The sequence below is a fragment of the Lepidochelys kempii genome, chromosome 1 (assembly GCF_965140265.1).
Source record: "Lepidochelys kempii isolate rLepKem1 chromosome 1, rLepKem1.hap2, whole genome shotgun sequence".
NCBI classification, from domain to species: Eukaryota; Metazoa; Chordata; order Testudines; family Cheloniidae; genus Lepidochelys; species Lepidochelys kempii.
Window position 1 is genome coordinate 213033454 of NC_133256.1, and position 22420 is coordinate 213055873.

Below are 22420 nucleotides of genomic sequence, written 5' to 3' on the forward strand. Positions count from 1 at the left end.
CATGATTCTTTATGTGGAGTTTGGCTTTTAATGTTCTCATACAGTTCAAGGAAGGTGTTAGACTATGGACAGTTAAACACCAGTAAATATGGAGTCAGCAGCATGTAGCACATGGTACCTTTGCCGTGGGGTTTCATAGTCCTTGGTCTCCTCTTCTGCTCAGAAGCATTATGGCATTTCAGTTCTATGTAGGTCACCACCTCCTAATTATTTCTTGTGGGTTATAGCATAGAAATAGTGAATTTCATTTATTGCACTGACAAGGTGGACAGCTCTAATTACAATCTATAGAACTATAAAACTATCAATGTAGTATGTGGGGCATGGCAGGACGTTTGTATTAAAAGGTTTTGTCCCACAGTCCAATGGTCTGCAGTAGCCTGTCAGTGTACTGGGATCAACCAACATCTGTGAATTCAGTACATGCATCTTATCACCTTTCTTCCAATATCTGACCCAAAAGTGTTGTTACACTTAAAGTTGTTCAAATGACTTATATAACCTTTTGCACATACTATATAATCAGAATATTACAGTTAAAAAAGCTAAGCATTGAAAGCTATGGAAATATCCAGTTAAGACAACATACCTGCTTGTTTACCCTTGACTCATGCAATCTGCTAATGACACTCTTGAAATGTAAAATTTCACTTTATATACTTCAAAACAAATTAAACGTGATTCACAACACATATTTGTAAACTCATTAAACTTATCCAGTGCTATTTCCTTGATTTAAAGCTTGTTTCTGTTCCCATTAAAGTCAATAGCTGTACTCCAGTTGACTTAGTGGAAACAAGCCACTAGGTATTACATACTTCTAGATAGAGACCATTTTTTCGGTTTTTTAAAGAGCATTTTTGAATGTCATCTTCTTAAAAACTGATTGCTCAGCCTCTTGGGTGCTCAGTGGAAATCCTCTGAAGCTCAGGAAAGCTTCTGCTGGACAGAAATAATTTTAAGATTCTGGGATGGTAAATAATTGTGGACAATTAAGTCATGACTTTATGATGTTGACTGTCACAATCAGGCAAAAGGGGTTCAGAAATTACCATCCTTATATATTCACATACTGAAACATTTGTAACAAAGTTACTGCAATGACTGGGTGAGTGCTGGCGTTTGGTCCAGGAAGCAGTTCTGAGAGGAGAATGCAAATGATTCTGCAGCAGCACAAGACTAGACGCTCTCTTTGGGTTGTACCCCATGGTGGTAATCAAGTCAGGGTGTGGACAGTCCCACAGCTATTGTATTGTGTTGGGAAAAGGGAAACTTAATCATGAAATGAATGAACATCTGAGGCTTAAATTGCCAGTGGAGTTTGAGGGGAGAAGACTAATAGATTACTATGTGCATTTATACTTTAGCTTTGGCAAAAAGTGAATTAAATTAGGTGCTTGAGGGCAGTAAGAGAGTGGTCCCTCCATTTAGGAATCCCAGGAGAGAAGGTGGGTCAGAGCTCTTGGTTACCTCACTTACCTTCAGATATTTTTAAGAAAAGAGAACTTCATCCTAAAGGAATTGGGGAGGAGGAGGACTTTAGTTGTGGCTGCATTCCCCTTGTGGGCCAGTGGGCTCACCTAGTGGACTACATGGCACTGTGCTGAAAGCAGAGGGCATTCTCCACAGTTCACTGGATTGGGATAGTGATGCTTCCTTCTCCTTGGGTTGTGCAGTGAGGACTCACCAGACCTGGGAATGTGAAGTGTGAGTGACAGGAGGAGCTGGTGCCTGAATGGGGAGTTGCTGGGGCTCCCAGTCTTCCCTTCAATCAGAGGAGTGTAGCAGGGTTGGCCTCCCAAACAACCCCTGGAGGCCAGGGGTAGCTCTGTGGTATCCCGTTTTAGTTTCCTCAATAACTCAAAAAGAGGCTTTCACAAGTCCAACAACCCCTTCCTGGGGTCTGGTTTTATTAACATAAAATTCCAAATAAACCCAAAAAGTCTACCACCCAACCATAAGATGGACACAACCCCTCTTCCCTGAAATACTCTCTCTTCCTCTGAGCTGCTGAAGAAGATTCATGGCCTGGCCTGCCTTCTTCCAGAAAGGAAAACAAAACTTCCAGCTGAGCCTTACTACCAAGTCCCAACTCCCTTCCACAGGGATCACTGCAGGAGCCTTCGCAGTCCCCCTTTGACTATCCAGAGGCCGGGTTTAGTCACATGAGTTAAATAATTCTTTCCACCTGGTGAGGCAAATTGGCTGTGACCTATCTTCATTTAGAAGCAGCAACCGCACTACCTGATGGGGTGAAAAGAATTGTTCCAGACAGGAGCTCCTTAACCACTTCCTCCTCTCTAAAAGGAGATCTGTCCCAATGCTGGCACCCCTCCTCTCCAGAGGGAGAGGTAATGAAGGGGTTTATATTATATGTTCCCTATTCCCTGAAGGGGAAATCCAATCTTAGCTAGATCCTTTTGAGCCAGCAGGTCCCTTTCTGTGGTATGTTTATACAGCGTTTAGCATTCATATAATGTATCCCCATTTTGAAGATGAAGCACAGAATTAAATCATTTTCTTAAGGCCATGAGAAAGTGGCAGAGCAGGAAATGGAACCCTTTCCATTGCTCTAACCACTTGACACGTTTGCTCTCATTAATCTAAAAGATTCCTCAGCCACTTGAACTGACCACCCTGACTGGCTGGTTAATGTTCCAAATAAGTGATATTTATCCCCATAAACTGTTCCCCACTTTGAATGGCCAAGTCCTGTTTCCTTCCATAACAAACTCATCAACAGTTTTTCTGTGACCAAAGTAAAGAAGGAAGAAATAAAGGTAAATTATACTAATAGTAAACATCGGGCAAGATCCTCAGCTGTTGTAAATTAGTGTCTCAATCAAAATTTAGGGACATTGATTATTCCAAGATTTCTCTTTCTGCAGAGGACTTGCTAGACTATGATTCCATCTTTTCTAGGTTTCTTCTTGTGCTGGTTAAACAGATTCCAACTAAGCACTTTTTTCTTACAAACACAACGATTATGATGTATGCAACCATAGGACTGGGCTTTACCATCTTCCAAAACCACACAGTCCCCTTCATAGTACTTTTCACTGACTTGAAACCTGAAAGACACAGTTTACACTTAGTTGTGCAAATCACTTGGTGATGAAGTAAGAATCAGAGTGTTAACATTGGGATCATTTGGAGCTGGGAGCTGTTTAGCCATGTGAGGTTGAGGTTGATGTTTATGAAAGTGAGGGACTAATAGCATGGTGAGCATCAGCTATAGAATATGCTGTGTTGGGAAAGTTACCCCCCCCACAGCTCTGCCTTTGAAAATCAGTTCTAAACTGTGGACCCTCTTGCACTCCAGCCCAGGGTACTCCTTGTGCATACATTGCTAAGCCATGTCAAATGGTGTAGTCATTTTCTGGTGTTAATACATTGGGACTTGGATGAATGATCACCAAACTCACTGTTCCTTGTGAAAGGTTAGAAATTTCTGATCTTGGGCAGCAGAATTTCCTCTCTTTATTCGCCCCTCAATCCCTACCCCCACCCCTCACATCTATGTACCAAATAGGGTAAGAAACAGAGAGAGAGATGAACTTTGTAAATGTGCTAGAGACTTACAAGTCAGTGGGAAGTGCTGCACCATCCTCCCACACCCAGGTCCCATTGACTGCATTACGGGATAATCCAATCCACATGCGACATGACAATGATACTATGAAATCCTATATGGGAACAAATACTAATTATTTCACTTCAATTCCATCCTATGCCATTTCCTGTGTTAAAATGTCTAACCAACCAAACACTCCTATTTTTTTCCTCAAGAAATTTTCCAATAGATTTATTAGAAATCATGTTCCCCCCCACCATTTTAAGACACACCTACTTGCTGAAGAACATAAAAAAGGCCATACTGGGTCAGACCAAAGGTCCATCTAGCCCACTATCCTCTCTTCCGACAGTGGCCACAGCCAAGTGCCCCAGAGGGAATAAACAGGACAGGTATTCATTAAATGATTCATCCCCTATCACCCATTCCCAGCTTCTGGCAAACAGAGGCTAGGGATACCATCCTTGCCCACCCTGGCTAATAGCCATTGATGGACCTATCCTCCATGAATTTATCTAGTTCTTTTTTGAACCCTGTTATAGTCTTGGCCTTCACAAATGTCCTCTGGCAAGGAGAGGAGATCCACAGGTCGACTGTGCATTGTGTGAAAAAATACATCCTTTTGTTTATTTTCAACCTGCTGCCTATTTTTTTCATTTGGTGACTCCTAGTTCTTGTGTTATGAGTAAATAACACTTCCTTATTTACTTTCTCACACCAGTCATGATTTTATAGACCTCTATCATATCCCCCCTTACTTGTCTCTTTTCCAAGCTGAAAAGTCCCAGTCTTACTAGTCTCTCCTAATATGGCAGCCGTTACATACCCCTAATCATTTTTGTTGCCCTTCTCTGAACCTTTTCCAATTCCAGCATATCTTTTTTGAGATGTGGGCAGACCCTGCATTTATATAGAGCAGTGGTTCCCAAACTTCTTCCACCGCTTGTGCAGGGAAAGCTCCAGTACGTCCCTCGGCCCGCGCCACTTCCTGCAGCTCCCATTGGCCTGGAGCAGCGCACCGTGACGACTGGGAACCGTGATCGGCCGAACCTGCGGACACAGCAGGTAAACAAACTGGCCTGGCCCGGCAGGGGCTTTCCCTGCACAAGCGGCAGAACAAGTTTGGGAACCACTGATATAGAGGCATTATGATATTTTCTGTCTTATTATCTATCCCTTTCTTAATGATTCCCAACATTCTGTTCACTTTTTCAGCTGCCGCTGCAGATTGAGTGAATGTTTTCAGAGAACTATCCACAATGACTCCAAGATCTCTTTCTTGAGTGGTAACAGCTAATTTAGACCCCATCAGTTTATATGTATCATTGGGATTATGTTTTCCAATGTGCATTACTTCCAGCAGTTCCCATTGGCCTCAGCATTGAATTTCATCTGCCATTTTGTTGCCCAGTCACCCAGTTTTGAGAGATCCTTTTGTAGCTTTTTGCAGTCTGCCTGGGACTTAACTATCTTGAGTAGTTTTGTATCATCTGCAAATTTTGCCACATCACTGTTTACACCTTTTTCCAGATCATTTATGAATATGTTGAATAGGACTGGGCCCAGTACAGACCCCTGGGGGACACCACTATTTACCTCTCTCCATTCTGAAAACTGACCATTTATTCCTACCCTTTGTTTCCTATCTTTTAACCTGTTACCAGTCCATGAGAGAACCTTGCCTCTTATCCCATGACTGCTTACTTTGCTTAATAGCCTTTGGTGAGGGACCTTGTCAAAGGTTTTCTGAAAATCTAAATACACCATATCCACTGGATCCCCCGGTCCAGATGCTTGTTGACCCCCTCAAAGAATTCTAGTAGATTGGTGAGGCATGATTTCCCTTAACAAAAACCATGTTGACTATTCCCCAACAAATTATGTGCATTTATGTGTCTGACAATTTTGTTCCTTACTATATTTTCAACCAGTTTGCCAGGTACTGAAGTCAGGCTCATCTGGAGCCTTTTTTAAAAGTTGGCCATCACATTAGCCATCCTCCAGTCATTTGGTACAGAAGCTGATTTAAATGATAGGTTACTGACTATAGTTAGTAGTCCTGCAGTTTCACATTTGAGTTCCTTCAGAACTCTTGGGTGAATACCATAGGTGACTAGTAACTGCTGATAGTAAAGGGGCACAATTTAAAGGTTATGGTGGTATTGCATTGCCTCATACATGGTGCTTGCAGCATGGCCCAAATTTAGCGCTAAACGACCTTATGGGGACACTGTGAAACTGACTATACCCAAAATGCTATCTATACATAAAATAAACAAACTGAAAAAAAAAGTAGAGGAGACTCTTCTCTCCCCTCTCCCCCACATACCCCTTAATCTCTTTTGGTTTTCGTAATCTTACTTGTTAGCTGGTCACTATAGTAGGTACAAAGTTTTCAGACAAAAATGTGTTTTTTAAGTTGACATTGTGGATTTAGCTGTGATCCTACATTTCTGCCCACCTGGAGAGGAATGCAGGACTCCTAGACCTGTAGGGAATTCCAGACTGACTGTCACAGGCCTGGTGTAAAGCAGGACTTGGATGGTGGCCATCTTAAAAAAAAGTGTAAGCACTTTTGCAACCCTGCTTTCAAGAAATATTACTCTACAGCCAACCTTAGATCTTTCATATATATTGAAAACTTGACAAATCATTATCGATCAAGCAGTTTGTGCTCCAGGAAGACCCCAGGAGAAAGTATGTTTCCAGAATTGCTGAAAGTGATCTGGTCCATACACAAGCAGGGGACACAAACGTAATTTATTCCTTTCTCTCCCTATTTGGGAAATTGCGTTCTCCCTCAGATATAGAAACACCTAAAAACAGCATCTGGTAGAAAAATGTCTGCAGAGATACTCCCTGCTCTTAGTAGGAGGAGGAATTTGTATGGTTTATTTTTAAGTTGGAACAATTACTACATATTTGTACCCCTATAACAGATGCTTTGACAAGAGCAAAATAAAACTGACAGGCATTCATGGAACACCACCTAGGACTGGAAAAATATTCTTTAGAGCTCCTGAGATTAATCAAAAGGAGTACTTGTGGCACCTTAGAGACTAACCAATTTATTTGAGCATAAGCTTTCGTGAGCTACAGCTCACTTCATCGGATGCATACTGTGGAAAGTGTAGAAGATCTTTTTACATACACACAAAGCATGAAAAAATACCTCCTCCCACCCCACTCTCCTGCTGGTAATAGCTTATCTAAAGTGATCTCTCTCCTTACAATGTGTATGATAATCAAGATGGGCCATTTCCAGCACAAATCCAGGACCTCAGCCTGGTCCAGTCCACACAAGAGATCCACTTCCTGGACACTACGGTGCTAATAAACGATGGTCACATAAACACCACCCTATACCGGAAACCTACTGACCGCTATTCCTACCTACATGCCTCCAGCTTTCACCCTGACCACACCACACGATCCATTGTCTACAGCCAAGCTCTGTGATACAACCGCATTTGCTCCAACCCCTCAGACAGAGACAAACACCTACAAGATCTCTATCAAGCATTCTTACAACTACAATACCCACCTGCGGAAGTGAAGAAACAGATTGATAGAGCCAGAAGAGTTCCCAGAAGTCTCCTACTACAGGACAGGCCTAACAAAGAAAATAACAGAACGCCACTAGCCGTCACCTTCAGCCCCCAACTAAAACTCCTACAACGCATTATTAAGGATCTATAACCTATCCTGAAGGATGACCCAACACTATCACAAATCTTGGGAGACAGGCCAGTCCTTGCCTACAGACAGCCCCCCAACCTGAAGCAAATACTCACCAGCAGCCACATACCACACAACAGAACCACTAACCCAGGAACCTATCCTTGCAACAAAGCCCGTTGCCAACTGTGCCCACATATCTATTCAGGGGACACCATCACAGGGCCTAATAACATCAGCCACACTATCAGAGGCCCGTTCACCTGCACATCCACCAATGTGATATATGCCATCATGTGCCAGCAATGCCCCTCTGCCATGTACATTGGTCAAACTGGACAGTCTCTACGTAAAAGAATAAATGGACACAAATCAGATGTCAAGAATTCATTCATAAACCAGTCGGAGAACACTTCAATCTCTCTGGTCACGCGATTACAGACATGAAAGTTGCTATATTACAACAAAAATACCAAATCAAATCAGGACTCCAGTGAGAAACTGTTGAATTGGAATTCATTTGCAAAATTGGATACAATTAACTTAGGCTTGAATAGAGACTGGGAATGGCTAAGTCATTATGCAAGGTAACCTATTTCCCCTTGTTTTTTCCTACCCCACCCCCTCCTCAGACGTTCTTGTTAAACCCTGGATTTGTGCTGGAAATGGCCCACCTTGATTATCATACACATTGTGAGGAGAGTGGTCACTTTAGATAAGCTATTACCAGCAGGAGAGTGGGTTTGTATGTGTATGTGGGGGGGGAGGGGGGGTGAGAAAACCTGGATTTTTGCTGGAAATGGCCCAACTTGATTATCATACACATTGTAAGGAGAGTGATCACTTTAGATAAGCTATTACCAGCAGGAGAATGAGGTGGGAGGAGGTATTTTTTCATGCTTTGTGTGTATATAAAAAGATCTGCTACACTTTCCACAGTATGCATCTGATGAAGTGAGCTGTAGCTCATGAAAGCTTATGCTCAAATAAATTGGTTAGTCTCTAAGTTGCCACAAGTACTCCTTTTCTTTTTGTGAATACAGACTAACACGGCTGTTACTCTGAAACCTGAGATTAATCAAGAAACTGGGAGGTTCTATTGAGCTCAGGCCTGAAGGAACTCTCATGTTTAGTCTATCCTCCTGTAAATTGGAAGGGATAGCTAGATGCACAAGAGAACTCTGTTTGTGTAGCATAAGTGTTTGATTCACTCTTATGGCTCTGTCATACACAGAACATAAGAGTGCATCAAACAATAGTTAAACATTATAGGCCTATATTTCTTCATACTAGTGGGGTGAGTCTATAACAGGGGTTCCCAAACTTGGTGTGTGACTTGTTCAGGGTAGCCCCTGGTGGGCCGCCAAATGCTTTGTTTACCTGAGCATCCACAGGTATGCGCAGGCCGGACCACCACTTCCCACAGCTCCCATTGGCCGGGAACGGTGAACCGCAGCCACTGGGAGCTGCGAGCAGCCGTACCTGCGGACTCTTAGGTAAACCAAGCGACTTGTGGCCCGCCAGGGGTTTTCTCTGAACAAGCCGCGAACCAAGTTTGGGAACCCCTGGTCTATAATGAGGTTGAGGACCCATACCTTAAAAGGCTCAAATGAGCAACATACTTGAACTATATATAAAGACATAGCCTGGTGTTAACCATGAATATCCTGTTAACTCCTGAGTTTTTGACTTGTAATAAAAGGAATATTTCATTTGCAGAAAAAGTAAAAATAAACAGAATGATGAGGCAGCTGGTAACATACAATTAAATGCAGCACTGTAGTGCACTATTAGAAATCCACAAAATAAATGCATATTTACCCACCTTTTCTGACCCTGCCTCCAGCATTCATATAAACAGTGAAACTCAGGATTTATTGTGAAGATGGCAGTTTAACAAGATGAACAACAGATGCTGCTTAGTTTACTAAGATTTTAATATTTTTATTTTGTTTTTAGTTTTGCTTTATTTTTAATATGTAAGTTGGTTAGAGAATTCATATTGCATAGGGTTAATTTAATGGCTATTTTAAATGTGTATATATAAATATATACATATAAAACTGAACACTCTCTATTTTAAATCTAGATGGTCTCCAAAAATCTGTCATACTTGTTTCTAATAACAGGAACACAGAAATATAGGAATTGCCAAATTACCAGACTGGATCAGACCAGTGGTCAACCAAGTTCAGCATTCTGTCATCAACAGTGACCAGTACCAGACGCTTCAGAACAAGGTTCAAGAAACCGTGCAGTAATTAGTTATGGTGTAAGGTGCCCCAGGGAAAGTTTACTCCTATTGCCCAATAGTAGAGGTTAGCTTATGCCCTACAGCATGTTAAGGGGTTATATCCCTTCCAGAATTCCTCGGGGTATTTCATTTAACGTATAATTACTCTTATAACTTGGATATTCTTACTATCCATAAATGTCTAATCCTTTTTGGACTCCTTCTCAGCTTCTAGCCTCAATGTGATCGCAGTGAGTTCCACAAGCTAGTTTTGCATTGTGTGAAGATATAATTTCCTTTACAAGATTTGAATTTGCCTTTCGATTACATTTAATATCCCCTTGTTCCCACAGTATGAGACAGGGTGAACAGAAGTGCCCAGTTTACCATCTCTGTATCAGTCATTGTTTTCTACACATTTATCGGGTCCTCTCTCATTCATCTCGGCTAGGATTTTCAAAGGAGCCTAGGAAAGTTGCATCCGATGAAGTGGGCTGTAGCCCACGAAAGCTTATGCTCTAATAAATTTGTTAGTCTCTATGGTGCCACAAGTACTCCTGTTCTTTTTAGGAAAGTTAGACACTGAAATACCATTGAAGTTCAATGGGAGTTGGGCACCTAAGTCCTGGGGCTCTTCTGAAAATCCTAGCACATCTCTCTGGTAAACATGCCAGTCTTTTCAATATCTTTGCAAATGAGAGCTTATCCATGCCTCGGATCAATCTCAGTACCCATGCCTGAACTCCCTCTATTTCTGCTTTATCCTTATCCAATCTGATCTATGCACAGTATTCCAGATGAGGTCGTACCATTGTTTTATACATTGACAATATTATACTCTCCATTTAGTCTCCATTGCATATGTATCCTAATATTTTGTTTGCTTTTTAACCTCTGTGGCTGTACAGTGAGTGCAGGTCTTTCCTGAGCTGGCTGCAGTAATGTTCTGCTCCTTTTCCTGTTAATACAGAATGCACTTAGGTATATGACTAGATGAAATTACTTCATGAATTATGAAAAAAATCTTTGGAATAAAGCTTGGCTAAAATATGGGTGTTTAAATACATATTAGATCAAAAGTGATAGTGTACCTACTTTATACAATTTAATTAGGTTCTAATAAGGGCATTTAAGTGTAGTTATGAACTAGCAGGCAAAGCAGTTACTTCTCTCAGGAGAAACCTTGCTATATCACAGTTAAAAAGGAAGACAGCAGAGTCTTCTTCATGGCTTCTGCCAAAGATTTTGCTCCTTCATTAAGTGCAGAATTGGGTCCTTGAATTGAAACCATATTATAAAAACACTGCAAATAGTACTCACACAAGTAATCAATGTACCAACATTATCTGCATTCCACATCGCTACTCTAATTGATTTCAGTAAGACTAATGGTGTAAATAACGTTCCACCTGTGTGGAAATGTTTGAAGGATTGGGCCCTAATCTACTAATTTAGGGAGTGCCACATTAGCAATCACAAAACTCTGGAACTGCTAACTTAATCAGCACTCATTCCTGAAGCATTTCCCATAGTCTGACTTGAGCCTGCCCTTAAAAATTCCACACATGCCTGGTAAATAAATGCTGGGGCGGGGGGGGGGGGGGGAGACAAGCAAGTAAAATATTGCTTTCATTAAAATATTGTAAATTCAGGTTAGTAGAATTTGTGTCTCCGCTGTAAATTTTCACAACAATTTTGCAAGCATGACTCAAATGCAAAATGTACTCATAGTCAAGGAAGAATGAGTAACTTGCACCAAGTTACCTTGATATCACTCACGTCAGTTACTCAGTTCCATACCCTTGCATAACAATTGCTTTTAAATGTTCTACAAGTGTTGGCTGCAGATATTGTTTTAAATGCCTGAAGAGCAATAATTGTTGCCTCAAAGAAGGCAATAACCTCCAGACACATGGACCAAGACTCCCCCCCCGTTTAAATATTTGCCCCAGTTAGTCTCTGTCATAAATATAAAGAGAAGGGTAACCACCTTTCTGTATAGAGAACTATAAAATCCCTCCTGGCCAGAGGCAAAACCCTTTCACCTCTAAAGGGTTAAGAAGCTAAGATAACCTCGCTGGCACCTGATCAAAATGACCAATGAGGAGACAAGATACTTTCAAAGCTGGAGGGGGGCAGGAAACAACGGGTCTGTCTGTCTGTGTGATGCTTTGCTGGGAACAGATCAGGAATGCTCTTCATAACTCCTTAAGTTAGTAAGTAAGTAACCTAGCTAGAAATGCGTTAGATTTCCTTTTGTTTAATGGCTGGTAAAATAGCTGTGCTGAATGGAATGTATATTCTTGTTTTTGTGTCTTTTTGTAACTTAAGGTTTTGCCTAGAGGGATTCTCTATGTTTTAAATGTGATTACCCTGTAAGGTATTTACCATCCTGATTTTACAGAGGTGGTTCTTTTACTTTTTCTTTAATTGAAATTCTTCTTTTAAGAACCTGATTGCTTTTTCCTTGTTCTTAAGATCCAAGGGTTTGGGTCTGTGTTCACCAATGCAAATTGGTGAGGAGTTTTATCAAGCCTTCCCCAGGAAAGAGGGTGTAGGGCTTGGGAGGGGGGGATATTTTGGGGGGAAGATGTCTCCAAGTGGGCTCTTTCCCTGTTCTTTGTTTAACACGCTTGGTGGTGGCAGCATAGGGTTCAAGGACAAGGCAAAGTTTGTACCTTAAGGAAGTTTTTAACCTAAGCCAGTAAGAATAAGCGTAGGGGGTCTTTCATGCAGGTCCCCACATCTGTACCTTAGAGTTCAGAGTGGGGAAGGAACCTTGACAGTCTCCAAAATACGTGACCCAATTTTTCAAAAATGAAACTTATGGGTGTTTTGGAAAACTGAGCCACTTACTTAGGAACCTCAATAAGGATCCAGGGCTCTGATCCTGTTCCCATTGAGATCAATGGCAATGGTATCCTTGAGTTCAGTGATGCAAGATAATGCTGTATGTGTCTAACTTAAGCACCCATTCTTTAAAGTATCATATCTAATATTTTAATAAATACTCTGTTCTTCTATAGCACATTATTCCAAAGTTTCACAGACATGTTCATTATCACATGCCCTTCTTAACTTAGAATTATCCCCATTTTACAGATAGGGAAACTAAGGCAGAGATAAATTAAGTTGCATAAAGGAGGTCTGTGGCAAAATAATAATAATATTTAGGTCCTATAAAGAGAAGCCAGTATTTTAACCACAAGATCATTCTCCCCCTCCTTTGAATTTCATATCAACACACAAGAAACATTTGGAAGATGCACTGGAGTTTTAAGTGCTTACCAGCTACTAGTAGGCTGGCCCAGATCATATGAAAAGTTTGGTTTCCTTTCATGAAATGAGTCTGACTCTGCACTCATGCAATATATGGAACTCAGGTAGGGCCCTATTTAAAGTAAAATACCTGTTTCCTACCCTTACGGCTTTAAAGGAATCCTGTGCATTGCTAAAAGCACATCAGGGATCTCCATCTAACTTATAGGGTGGCTGGAGGAATCCAGGCCAAGAAACCTCTCTCTCCCACAGAAATCCCCCATCCCCCATGGGTTGTTGCCTCCCCCAAACACTCACCCCCCATCTCTAGACCCTGGCCCTGCTGCTCCCCCACCCCGCCCAGATGCCCATCCAGGCCAGCCACATGGCTCCTTCTTTGCCCACCCCCCCACCAGACTCCCAGCCCTAGCCTATGCTGCCTCCTCATCCCCTCCGTGATCCCTGTGAAAACTACGTGATCATCCCCAGTGTCCCCGGAGGCCTCCCCCCGCCTCCTTGCGCTCCTTCCTCCCTCCTTTGAGCCCTCCCATTTTGCCCCGTCACTGCAAGAATGAAGCTCCCCAGCAGCAGCAGGAAGAGCGACTCCAGCGAGCTCAAGCAGGCAGGCACATACCTGAGCACAGCTGGTGGGTGGGACAGGACAGGGACAGCTTCCCCCCAGCCCCCTCTGGAACGTGCCCCTCTCTAGCGTCACCCCTGGTGAATGCCATCTGGTCCTGGGGACTTATTACTGCTTACTTTATCAATTTGTTCCAAAACCTCCTCTAATGAAACCTCAATCTGGGACAGTTCCTCAGATATGTCACCTAAAAAGAATGGCTCAGGTTTGGGAATCTCCCTCACATCCTCAACCGTGAAGATTGATGCAAAGAATTCAAGAGTTCACATTACAGCTACAGCCCTTCTACCTATGGATACCTGATGACTGGATGTGTTTCCTCTGGTTAATGATAGAAAGCAGCCACAGGGCTTGAGCACTCTTGGCCTTTGGTGGTCATAGGAGAGTGAGATACCCACCTCTGTTATGTGGCAGTGGAAAGCACTGGTCTTCAGGACCTTTCACATAACATTGCCATTGATTCCTTCAGTCAGTTTTTAAACGTCTTTTATTACCTTCTCTAATTTAATGCATTGTCTGCCAAGTTTCCCTTGATACTGACCAATAATATAATGCATTAGTGGTGTCATTTTATCAGTGGCAATATGAACATGCAATATAAAACCTACACCCATTGCCACATTCATTCCTGGTTTTGTATCTACAGTAAGTGAAGAAGGAAAAGACATTACCAGTTCTTCCTTGTTTTCTATCTTAATAAGTCTGGAGTCATGAGAAGAACAATAATCTTTACTTCCTTGCCACGTTTTCCATTCAGTTGAGAGGTGGTAACAGACTTCCCCATACAAGAACCAATTCTCTGGGCAAAGGCTGCATTTGTGGCCTTGAAAAGAGAATAAATATTTCTGTGCTCATGGCTGATGCTGATTAATACTGAATATTGTGTAACGTACTGACTGTTCTGTGTCACCACTGCTCTACCATGAGGCCTCATATCCCACCAAATATGCATGGGTGGGTGGGTATGGGTGCGTACAACTGACTTCTCTTTGTTAGAATTAGACTTATATGTTCCCATTGCCATCCAGGAGCCCAAATGTCTGCACTGAAATTGTACAGCCCCTCAGCCCAAGCTCCATGAGTTTGAGTCAGTTCACCTGGGCCAGCCACAGCCGTCCAGTAGGTCTTTTATCACAGTGTAGACATAATTTATAACTGCTAAATCCTTTCCGGTGGTACTACTGCCAAGCCAGTTATTCCCCCATTTGATTGTTCATTCCTAAATGTAGCACTCATATCTATATCACTATCTTAGTTTCCCAATGGTATCTAAGCACTCGGGAATCTAAGAGTTGTGGAATGTGGCCATGCCAAGTCATTTTACTATTAAAAGAACAATTGTGGAGAAAGATGTAAATGTCCCAAAGGAATAATAAATGAAGTCATGGGAAATCTAGAAGCAGCAGTAGAATTTTATCTATATAGCACAGATTATTTTTCAGTCCCTACTGACACAGGGAACTGAGAGAGATGAGGGATAATTGGATATACTAGACCTCTGACTCACATTAATAGAAATATTTTTGATATCAGTATTTTGGGAAATCCAATGTACCTTCAAGGTTAGACACCGCATCAAAGTTTCTAAATGTGCCAGGGACTTCTAGGTCTGTAGACAACATTGTGCTGCCTCCCCACATGTAGGGCATGCAGATTTTGTCATGGGATAATCTTATGCAGTGAAAAGTTGTCAGTGGATTTACAAAATCTAGTGCAAGAATAATATCAAATTATAATGAGCTTCCCAACTTTGCTGTTTCATGGATGTATGGGTATCAGGTAAGGTAATGTGGTCAACAAGTCCTGGTGGACTGAGGCTTCTCCGGTGGTTCAGAACCCATATTGGCCAGACCAGTCACATTCTTGATTTTCTCCAAGAATTCTCGCTGTAGATTTTATGTTTACAACGTTCCCCACCTTTACCCAACTTTCAGATCTTCTTTTATCTCAATATTACTAGAAAGGATTTCCTTGGGAATTTGCCAGTGCTGCTCCATAATTCTCCAAACATTGATGGATAAGAAAGATAAGTGATTGCTTCCTCCCAGAAAATGCATATGCCCCCTGATGTACTGAGTCCTTGCTGTCCCCACAGAGTGAAAGGTTGTAACAAAGCGTTAACAGATCTTCTCTCTCTCACTGAGGAAACTGGTCCAGTGAAAAAGATATTACCTCACCCATCTTGTTTTGATGAAGTCTAGATAGATTAGCTCTACTGCATTTCCTTAGTCTAAAAAACAGCTATTTGATCAAGGAAGATCTCAGGTTAGTCTGGTCCCACCACAATGGTTACCTCTTCCATGTGTCAACTGCTGGAGAATCTCTGAGAGGTTTGCATTTTTGGCTTGGAGTAATTCTAGCTGCCGTGAGAGATTTTTCAGTGGTGCACTTGGTAAATGTGATGCCTGGGTCACTTAAACGCAGAATAAGAAAATACAATATTGCTCTTAAAAATACAGTCAGTATGCAAACTTTAGCATTATAGAGGAATGAGAAACAGAAGTTTATTTCATATTCTTTTTGCTGCCAAAAGGACTTTAAAACTGCAGCATTCTTAAAATCAAAATGTGTTATTTATTATGAAATATTTTAATTAACCACTCTACCTGGGCCAATATTCTCTGCCAATGCCATCTGCTGCCCAGGAGCTGGTTACAGCTGCCCAGTTCTCCAGCTAGTTTTATGCCAGCTATGCAGCCTGCAGGGGTTGTCTAAACTCCTTCAGTTGGGAAGGGCCCATAAGGGAACATCTGCCATCTAGGAACAGCTCACCTGCCCATGACACACCCCTTCATGTGGATTGCAAAGACGAGCTATGATGGACACTAACCTATGCTAGTGGAATTCCCAGCTGGGCAGATAGAGGTAGTTTCCACTCCCTTTGTGTGGGTCCCAGAGGATCATTGTATAATAAAATATAACCATATTTATTTAGGGTGAAAGTCACCCCTCTGCATGTGCATTTCTATGTAGCACTGAACTATATTAAATAGTTTTATAAGGAGAATGGCTCTCAGTTACACTGGAGTAAATCCAGAATCTCTCTCCTGTACTCAGTGGCGTTAACTCCAAATTTGCATCAGTGCTGGTGAGTGCAGAATCTTCCCCTTAGACTTTTTCCTTGTAAATACTTACCCTGGATACCCAAGATCCCTGCAGTTACCAGCAATAGCAGGCAGAGGATCCCCAAAATCAGTGCTGTGCATCGCCATTTGGAATGCAAAGGGATGGATTCTAACAAAGAAAAGTGAGATGTGAACAGAAAGACAAGAATCTAGTGTCACTCTGGAGTATATTTGGGTTGTATCTGTCTAAACTAGGAGGCCAAATAATTGCCAATGACCAAATATCAGTACCTACCAACCCCACTCCCTATGAAATTTGGCTATGTTGCTCAGCCTCTCCCCATCAGGGTGCTTCCTACCCAGTCTCATGATTAGAAGTAAACAGGCCAGTCACAACATACCATTTATTATTGTTTGTGCTAAAGCAGCAACAGGAGGCCCCCAACTAAAATCAGAGCCCAACCATGCTAGGCCCTGTACAAACACAAAGTAGGAGACAGTCCATGCCCTGAAGATAGTAGAATCTAAATTTAACAAAGGATGAGAGGGGAAACAGCTGAAGTGATTTGCCCAAGGTCATACATCAGGTCAGTGGCAGAGCTGGGAATATAACCCTAGTCTCCTGGGCTATCTTCTGCACCACTCTTCTCTTTGGTTTAATGCCGTTGTCTTCAGTACAGTTATAGTAAAAAGAAATTTGGGCCATTAGCCAAATGCGTATGGGAGATTGAAAAATGCATATTTTTTTTAAAGATGGAAATTTGGGTTTTCTACTGAATAGATGTAAAGTTCTTATTTTCCATGAAAAACTTCAACCTTTGTATCAAAAAACAGAACACTCAAAAACTGAAACATCATGGGGAGACTGGAAAATTCCCGACCAGTTCTAATATCAGCCAATGAAACATTTTTTTCCATTAGAAACTGTCATTTAATTGAACCTGTTTACAAGAAAGGGTCAGTTCTGATGAATCTAACTAAACAAATACATCTGAAAAAAGTTTTGAAATTCTCAAAATAGGACATTTTGACATTTTCTAAACAAATAGATTCATTTTTTCCAATTAAAAATGACTGGAAATATATTTATTGTATACTAAAAAAGGTGAAACATTTTTAAAAAAGTCAAAGTGAAAACAAAACGTTTCAAGATTATTCAAATAAAATGTTACATTTGAACAAATTAGATTTTTTTTCTGGATTCTCAGTTGAAGAAATGTTTTCAGATTTTTACTTTGTCATCTTGTTTTGGGAGAGGAAAAATTTCAACATCTTGAAAACTCATGGGAAAACTGCCCAGATCTACTGAAAACCAAAAATATTCACCTGAAAAATCTGGTGTAATATTATTGGCTGAAAACAGAAATTTTCAATCTGAGAGTGTTGAAACATTTTGATTTGGTTTAACAAACCAAAATATTCTAACATGGGTTATCCATTTCAAAACTAATTATTTTGTTTTGTTTTTCCTGTTTTTAGCTGAAAGTTTTCAGGCTTGGGATTCTTGACAAAAAGTAGAAATTCTCCTGGAGTAAAAAAGTTTCAGATGATCAACATACTATTTGTTGACAGTCCTTACATTTAACATTGGTTACTTGACATGGCCAAAAATACACAGTCTTGGTTTTGTCATGGCCAAAAATAAGAAAGTAATAATTGTACTTGAGAGACAATAAGGGAAAATTTATGATTAACAATATTTTAATTATTATGAAGCTTTTTCTTCATTAAAAAAGTGATACATAGCTCTTACAGATAGTTTGGGACACAATATAGCAAAACATGTAAATAGGGCTGGTTGTCTATTGCGGTAAATAGAAAATATTCATGGAAATGAGTAAAAGATACAAAGTTTTCAAACTTGTATTTAATATTTAACCAATGCTGTAGTTTAAAACCAGGCTGTTGTTTTTTTAAGTTATTCCCCTATACTTCATGATACATACAGAGAGCTTGCTTAGAACCAGGTTAACTAAGGTGACAGAGACCATCATTCCTTTTTTGAAGTGAAAAACCCAAGATATTTTAAAGATTTTTATCATGAAAATCATGGCCCTACCAAACAATGCAACCTGGTTTAGATTATCATGTTCATTCAGCTAGTTTAATTGGAGCTTGAGAGTAGATTTTTTTTTTTAAACACAAATCCAATGTGATTTATGCATTGAGGCAAAACAGGAGTGCTCCTAAGAGAAAGAATGTCTTGTAACAGATCACCTCATTAACTACACAACTCAAATCTCCAACCAAAGAGCCAATCAGCCCTGAACATTTCAGATGACATAGATCACAAAGCACTAATTTTACTATGATATATAAGATTGTTCAAGAAGGACACCTTCATTTCATTCTACATCTCATCATACAAACTCGGACTTAGGAATCTCCATTTTCTCAACTTCCAGTTCTAGATCTGAGCTTTGTGTTGTTTCTGAGCAATCGGATTGTGCGTATGGTGACACTAGTTTACTTTACATTTCAGTTTCTTTCCTGAAGCACTGATGTGATCTTTCCAACGTCTGAATCCTTGTCTACACTAGAAAAGGTTTCCTGGTACAGCTATACCAGCAAATCCTCTTAGTGTAGATGGAGCCTAAACCAGTAAAAGAGTGCTTTTTTTCAGAATGTATACCTGTTTCCTGAATGGAATAATCTGGACCGGCATATAGGGTGATCACGCTGCCCTGATTTTGTATTGTCTTGTCAGTTAAAAGATTTCATGTGCCCTTTTTTTGTTTGTTTTGTGTTTTGGGTCTCCCCCCCTCCTTCCCTCTCCCCCCCACACACTTAGGACATGATGGAGCACTCTACAATTCACACCCCCATAGTCGAGAATGAGGATTTGTGTTAGGATAAGGTAAGAAAAAAAACCCATAAAAATACACTGTAATTTTGTGTGTACAAAATGGTTCTCTAAAACCTTTTAGAAATAATTAGTTATAGCCAGCACTAGAACCCCTTTTGTTGATGCAGGGGTGGCCAGTGGCTGGTTTTTCTGTATCTCAGAGAGGTGGCAACCCTACTGGCATAAGGACTTTTTGCCAGTGTCAAGGTTCCTTGTACTCTAGGGTACAGATGTGGGGACCTGCATGAAAACCTCCTAAACTTAATTTTACCAGCTTAGGTTAAAACTTCCCCAAGGTACAAAATTATTTTACCCTTGGATTTCCACTGCCACCACCAAACTTTATCTGGGTTTACTGAGAAACGTAGTTTGGACACGTCTTTTCCCCAAAAATCTTCCCAACCCTTGCACCCCACTTCCTGGGGAAGGTTTGGTAAAAATCCTCACCAATTTGCATAGGTGACCACAGACCCAAACCCTTGGATCTTAGAACAATGAAAAAGCATTCAGTTTTCTTACAAGACGACTTTTAATAGAAATAAAGGAATCACCTCTGTAAAATCAGGATGGTAGACATCTTACAGGGTAATTAGATTCAAAACATAGAGAATCCCTCTAGGCAAAACCTTAAGTTACAAAAAAGACACACAGACAGGAATAGTCATTCTATTCAGCACAGTTATTTTCTCAGCCATTTAAAGAAATCATAATCTAACACATACCTAGCTAGATTACTTATTAAGTTCTAAGACTCCATTCCTGTTCTGTCCCCGGCCAAAGCATCACACAGACAGACACAGACCCTTTGTTTTTCTCCCTTCTCCCAGCTTTTGAAAGTATCTTGACTCCTCATTGGTCATTTTAGTCAGGTGCCAGCGAGGTAACTTTAGCTTCTTAACCCTTTACGGGTAAGAGGATTTTTCCTTTGGCCAGGAGGGATTTTAAAGGGGTTTACCCTTCCCTTTATATTTATGACAGCCAGTATATCCCTAATAACAGGGTTGTGATTTTTCCACATTTCTAACTGATCTTGTTATGCCAGCCATACCTTTGGGCATAGACCAGGCCTAATTCTTTACTCCCAGACTGGTTACTGGGGCTGTTTAAAGGCCAGAGTGCAACAAAACACTTAGAGGGCACACAATTGGGAAGAAGTTGCAGCAGCATGCAAAAAAAGTTATAAGAACTATAAAATGGTGCTGTGGCATGGCATTTTAAAGGAATGTCAAATCTCAAAAAGAAAAGGAGTACTTGTGGCACCTTAGAGACTAACCAATTTATTTGAGCATGAGCTTTTGTGAGCTACAGCTCATTTCATCGGATGCATACCGTGGAAACTGCAGCAGACTTTATATACACACAGAGAATATGAAACAATACCTCCTCCCAGCCCACTGTCCTGCTGGGCATCCGATGAAGTGAGCTGTAGCTCACGAAAGCTCATGCTCAAATAAATTGGTTAGTCTCTAAGGTGCCACAAGTACTCCTTTTCTTTTTGCAAATACAGACTAACACGGCTGTTACTCTGAAACCTGTCAAATCTCAGAAACCCCTTCCCCAAATGCCCCCAAATTTGGATCAATAGCCCTATGCACAGCCCTTGTAAGGCTCAGCAAATATCAAGGCAATCTGAGTACGCGTTCTGACTCTAGAGCATTTAGAAAAATTGGTTGTTAAACAGTTGACTAGTCTCAAGCTTAAATATAGCATTGCTATCATTTCACTAAAATCCCTAGCGAATATCTTAACACCAGAAGCATCAGGAGCTTTAGGATGTGCGATACCTTTGTTTGTTCCTGAAGGTTCATGGGTGAAGGCTGGATTCCTAGAATGAAAATTTAAAATGGTGTATCCATCCTCATCCTCCATATCCACTTCTTTGCTGCCATCACCTTCTGAGTATAATACCATGGACAGACACACAGTACAATTGCCTGTTAGATCAGGACCAGCAGTGACCTACAGAGGAAATGCTATGGTGTTTGAAGATAGAAACTGAAACCATACATGGGAAGTTCAGGCTGGTCATTTGAGATGTCCTTCTCTTAGCAAAGAGTTAGAGCAAAGGGACTTTTTTTCTTTTAAAGTTAGTTACACTGTTAAGATTAACAGGTCTAAAATCCAACCTCTGTTTTTCTTAAGAATTGCATGTAATTTCTCTTTCTCCAAGTTTAATGCTGTGCTCACCACCATAGTACTTGATCAGCAGTAAAGCTGTCGAGCGATTTAAAAAAGTAATCACGCTTAATTGTGCTATTAATCTCATTGTTAAACAATAATAGAATACCATTTATTTAAATATTTTTGATGATTTATACATTTTCATATATATTGATTTCAGTTACAACACAGTTAAACTGTTCACTTTATATTTATTTTTGATTACAAGTATTTGCACTGTAAAAAACAAAAGAAATTGTATTCTTCAACTCACCTCATACAAGGACTATAGTGCGATCTCTTTATCGTGAAAGTTGAACTTACAAATGTAGAATTATGAACAAAAAACTGCATTCAAAAATAAAACAATGTAAAATTTTAGAGCCTGCAACTCCACTCAGTCCTACTTCTTGTTCAGCCAATCGCTCAGACAAACAAATTTGTTTACATTTGCAGGATATGATGCTGCCCTCTTCTTGTTTACAATGTCACCTGAAAGTGAGAACAGGCATTCTCATGGCACTGTTGTAGCCGGCGTTGTAAGATATTTGCATGCCAAATGCGCTAAAGATTCATATGTCCCTTCATGCTTCAACCACCATTCCAGGGGACATGCGTCCATGCTGATGACAGATTCTACTCAATAACGATCCAAAGCAGTGTGGACCAACACATGTTCATTTTCATTATCTGAGTCAGACGTCACCAACAGAAGGTTGATTTTCTTTTTTGGTGGTTCGGGTTCTGTAGTTTACACATCGGAGGATTGCTCTTTTAAGACTTCTGAAAGCATGCGCCACACCTCATCCCTCTCAGGTTTTGGAAGGCACTTCAGATTCTTAAATGTTTGGTCAAGTGCTGTAGCTATCTTTAGAAATCTCACACAGGTATCTTCTTTGCGTTTTGTCAAATCTGCAGTGAGAGTGTTCTTACAACGAACAACATGTGCTGGGACATCATCCGAGAC

At 40.7% G+C, this 22420-nt stretch overlaps 1 protein-coding gene across 1 annotated transcript; it reads right to left on the reverse strand.

The window, feature by feature from the left end:
* Positions 1-2896: 2896 nt before the first annotated feature.
* On the reverse strand, positions 2897-21204 carry LOC140906823 (natural killer cells antigen CD94-like). Its single transcript, XM_073331601.1, has 5 exons — positions 21078-21204; positions 16519-16617; positions 14055-14206; positions 3583-3686; positions 2897-3071 (listed from the first exon to the last, which is right to left on the reverse strand). The coding sequence occupies exons 1-5, from the start codon at positions 21202-21204 to the stop codon at positions 2897-2899; spliced, it is 657 nt and encodes a 218-aa protein (XP_073187702.1).
* Positions 21205-22420: the final 1216 nt, after the last annotated feature.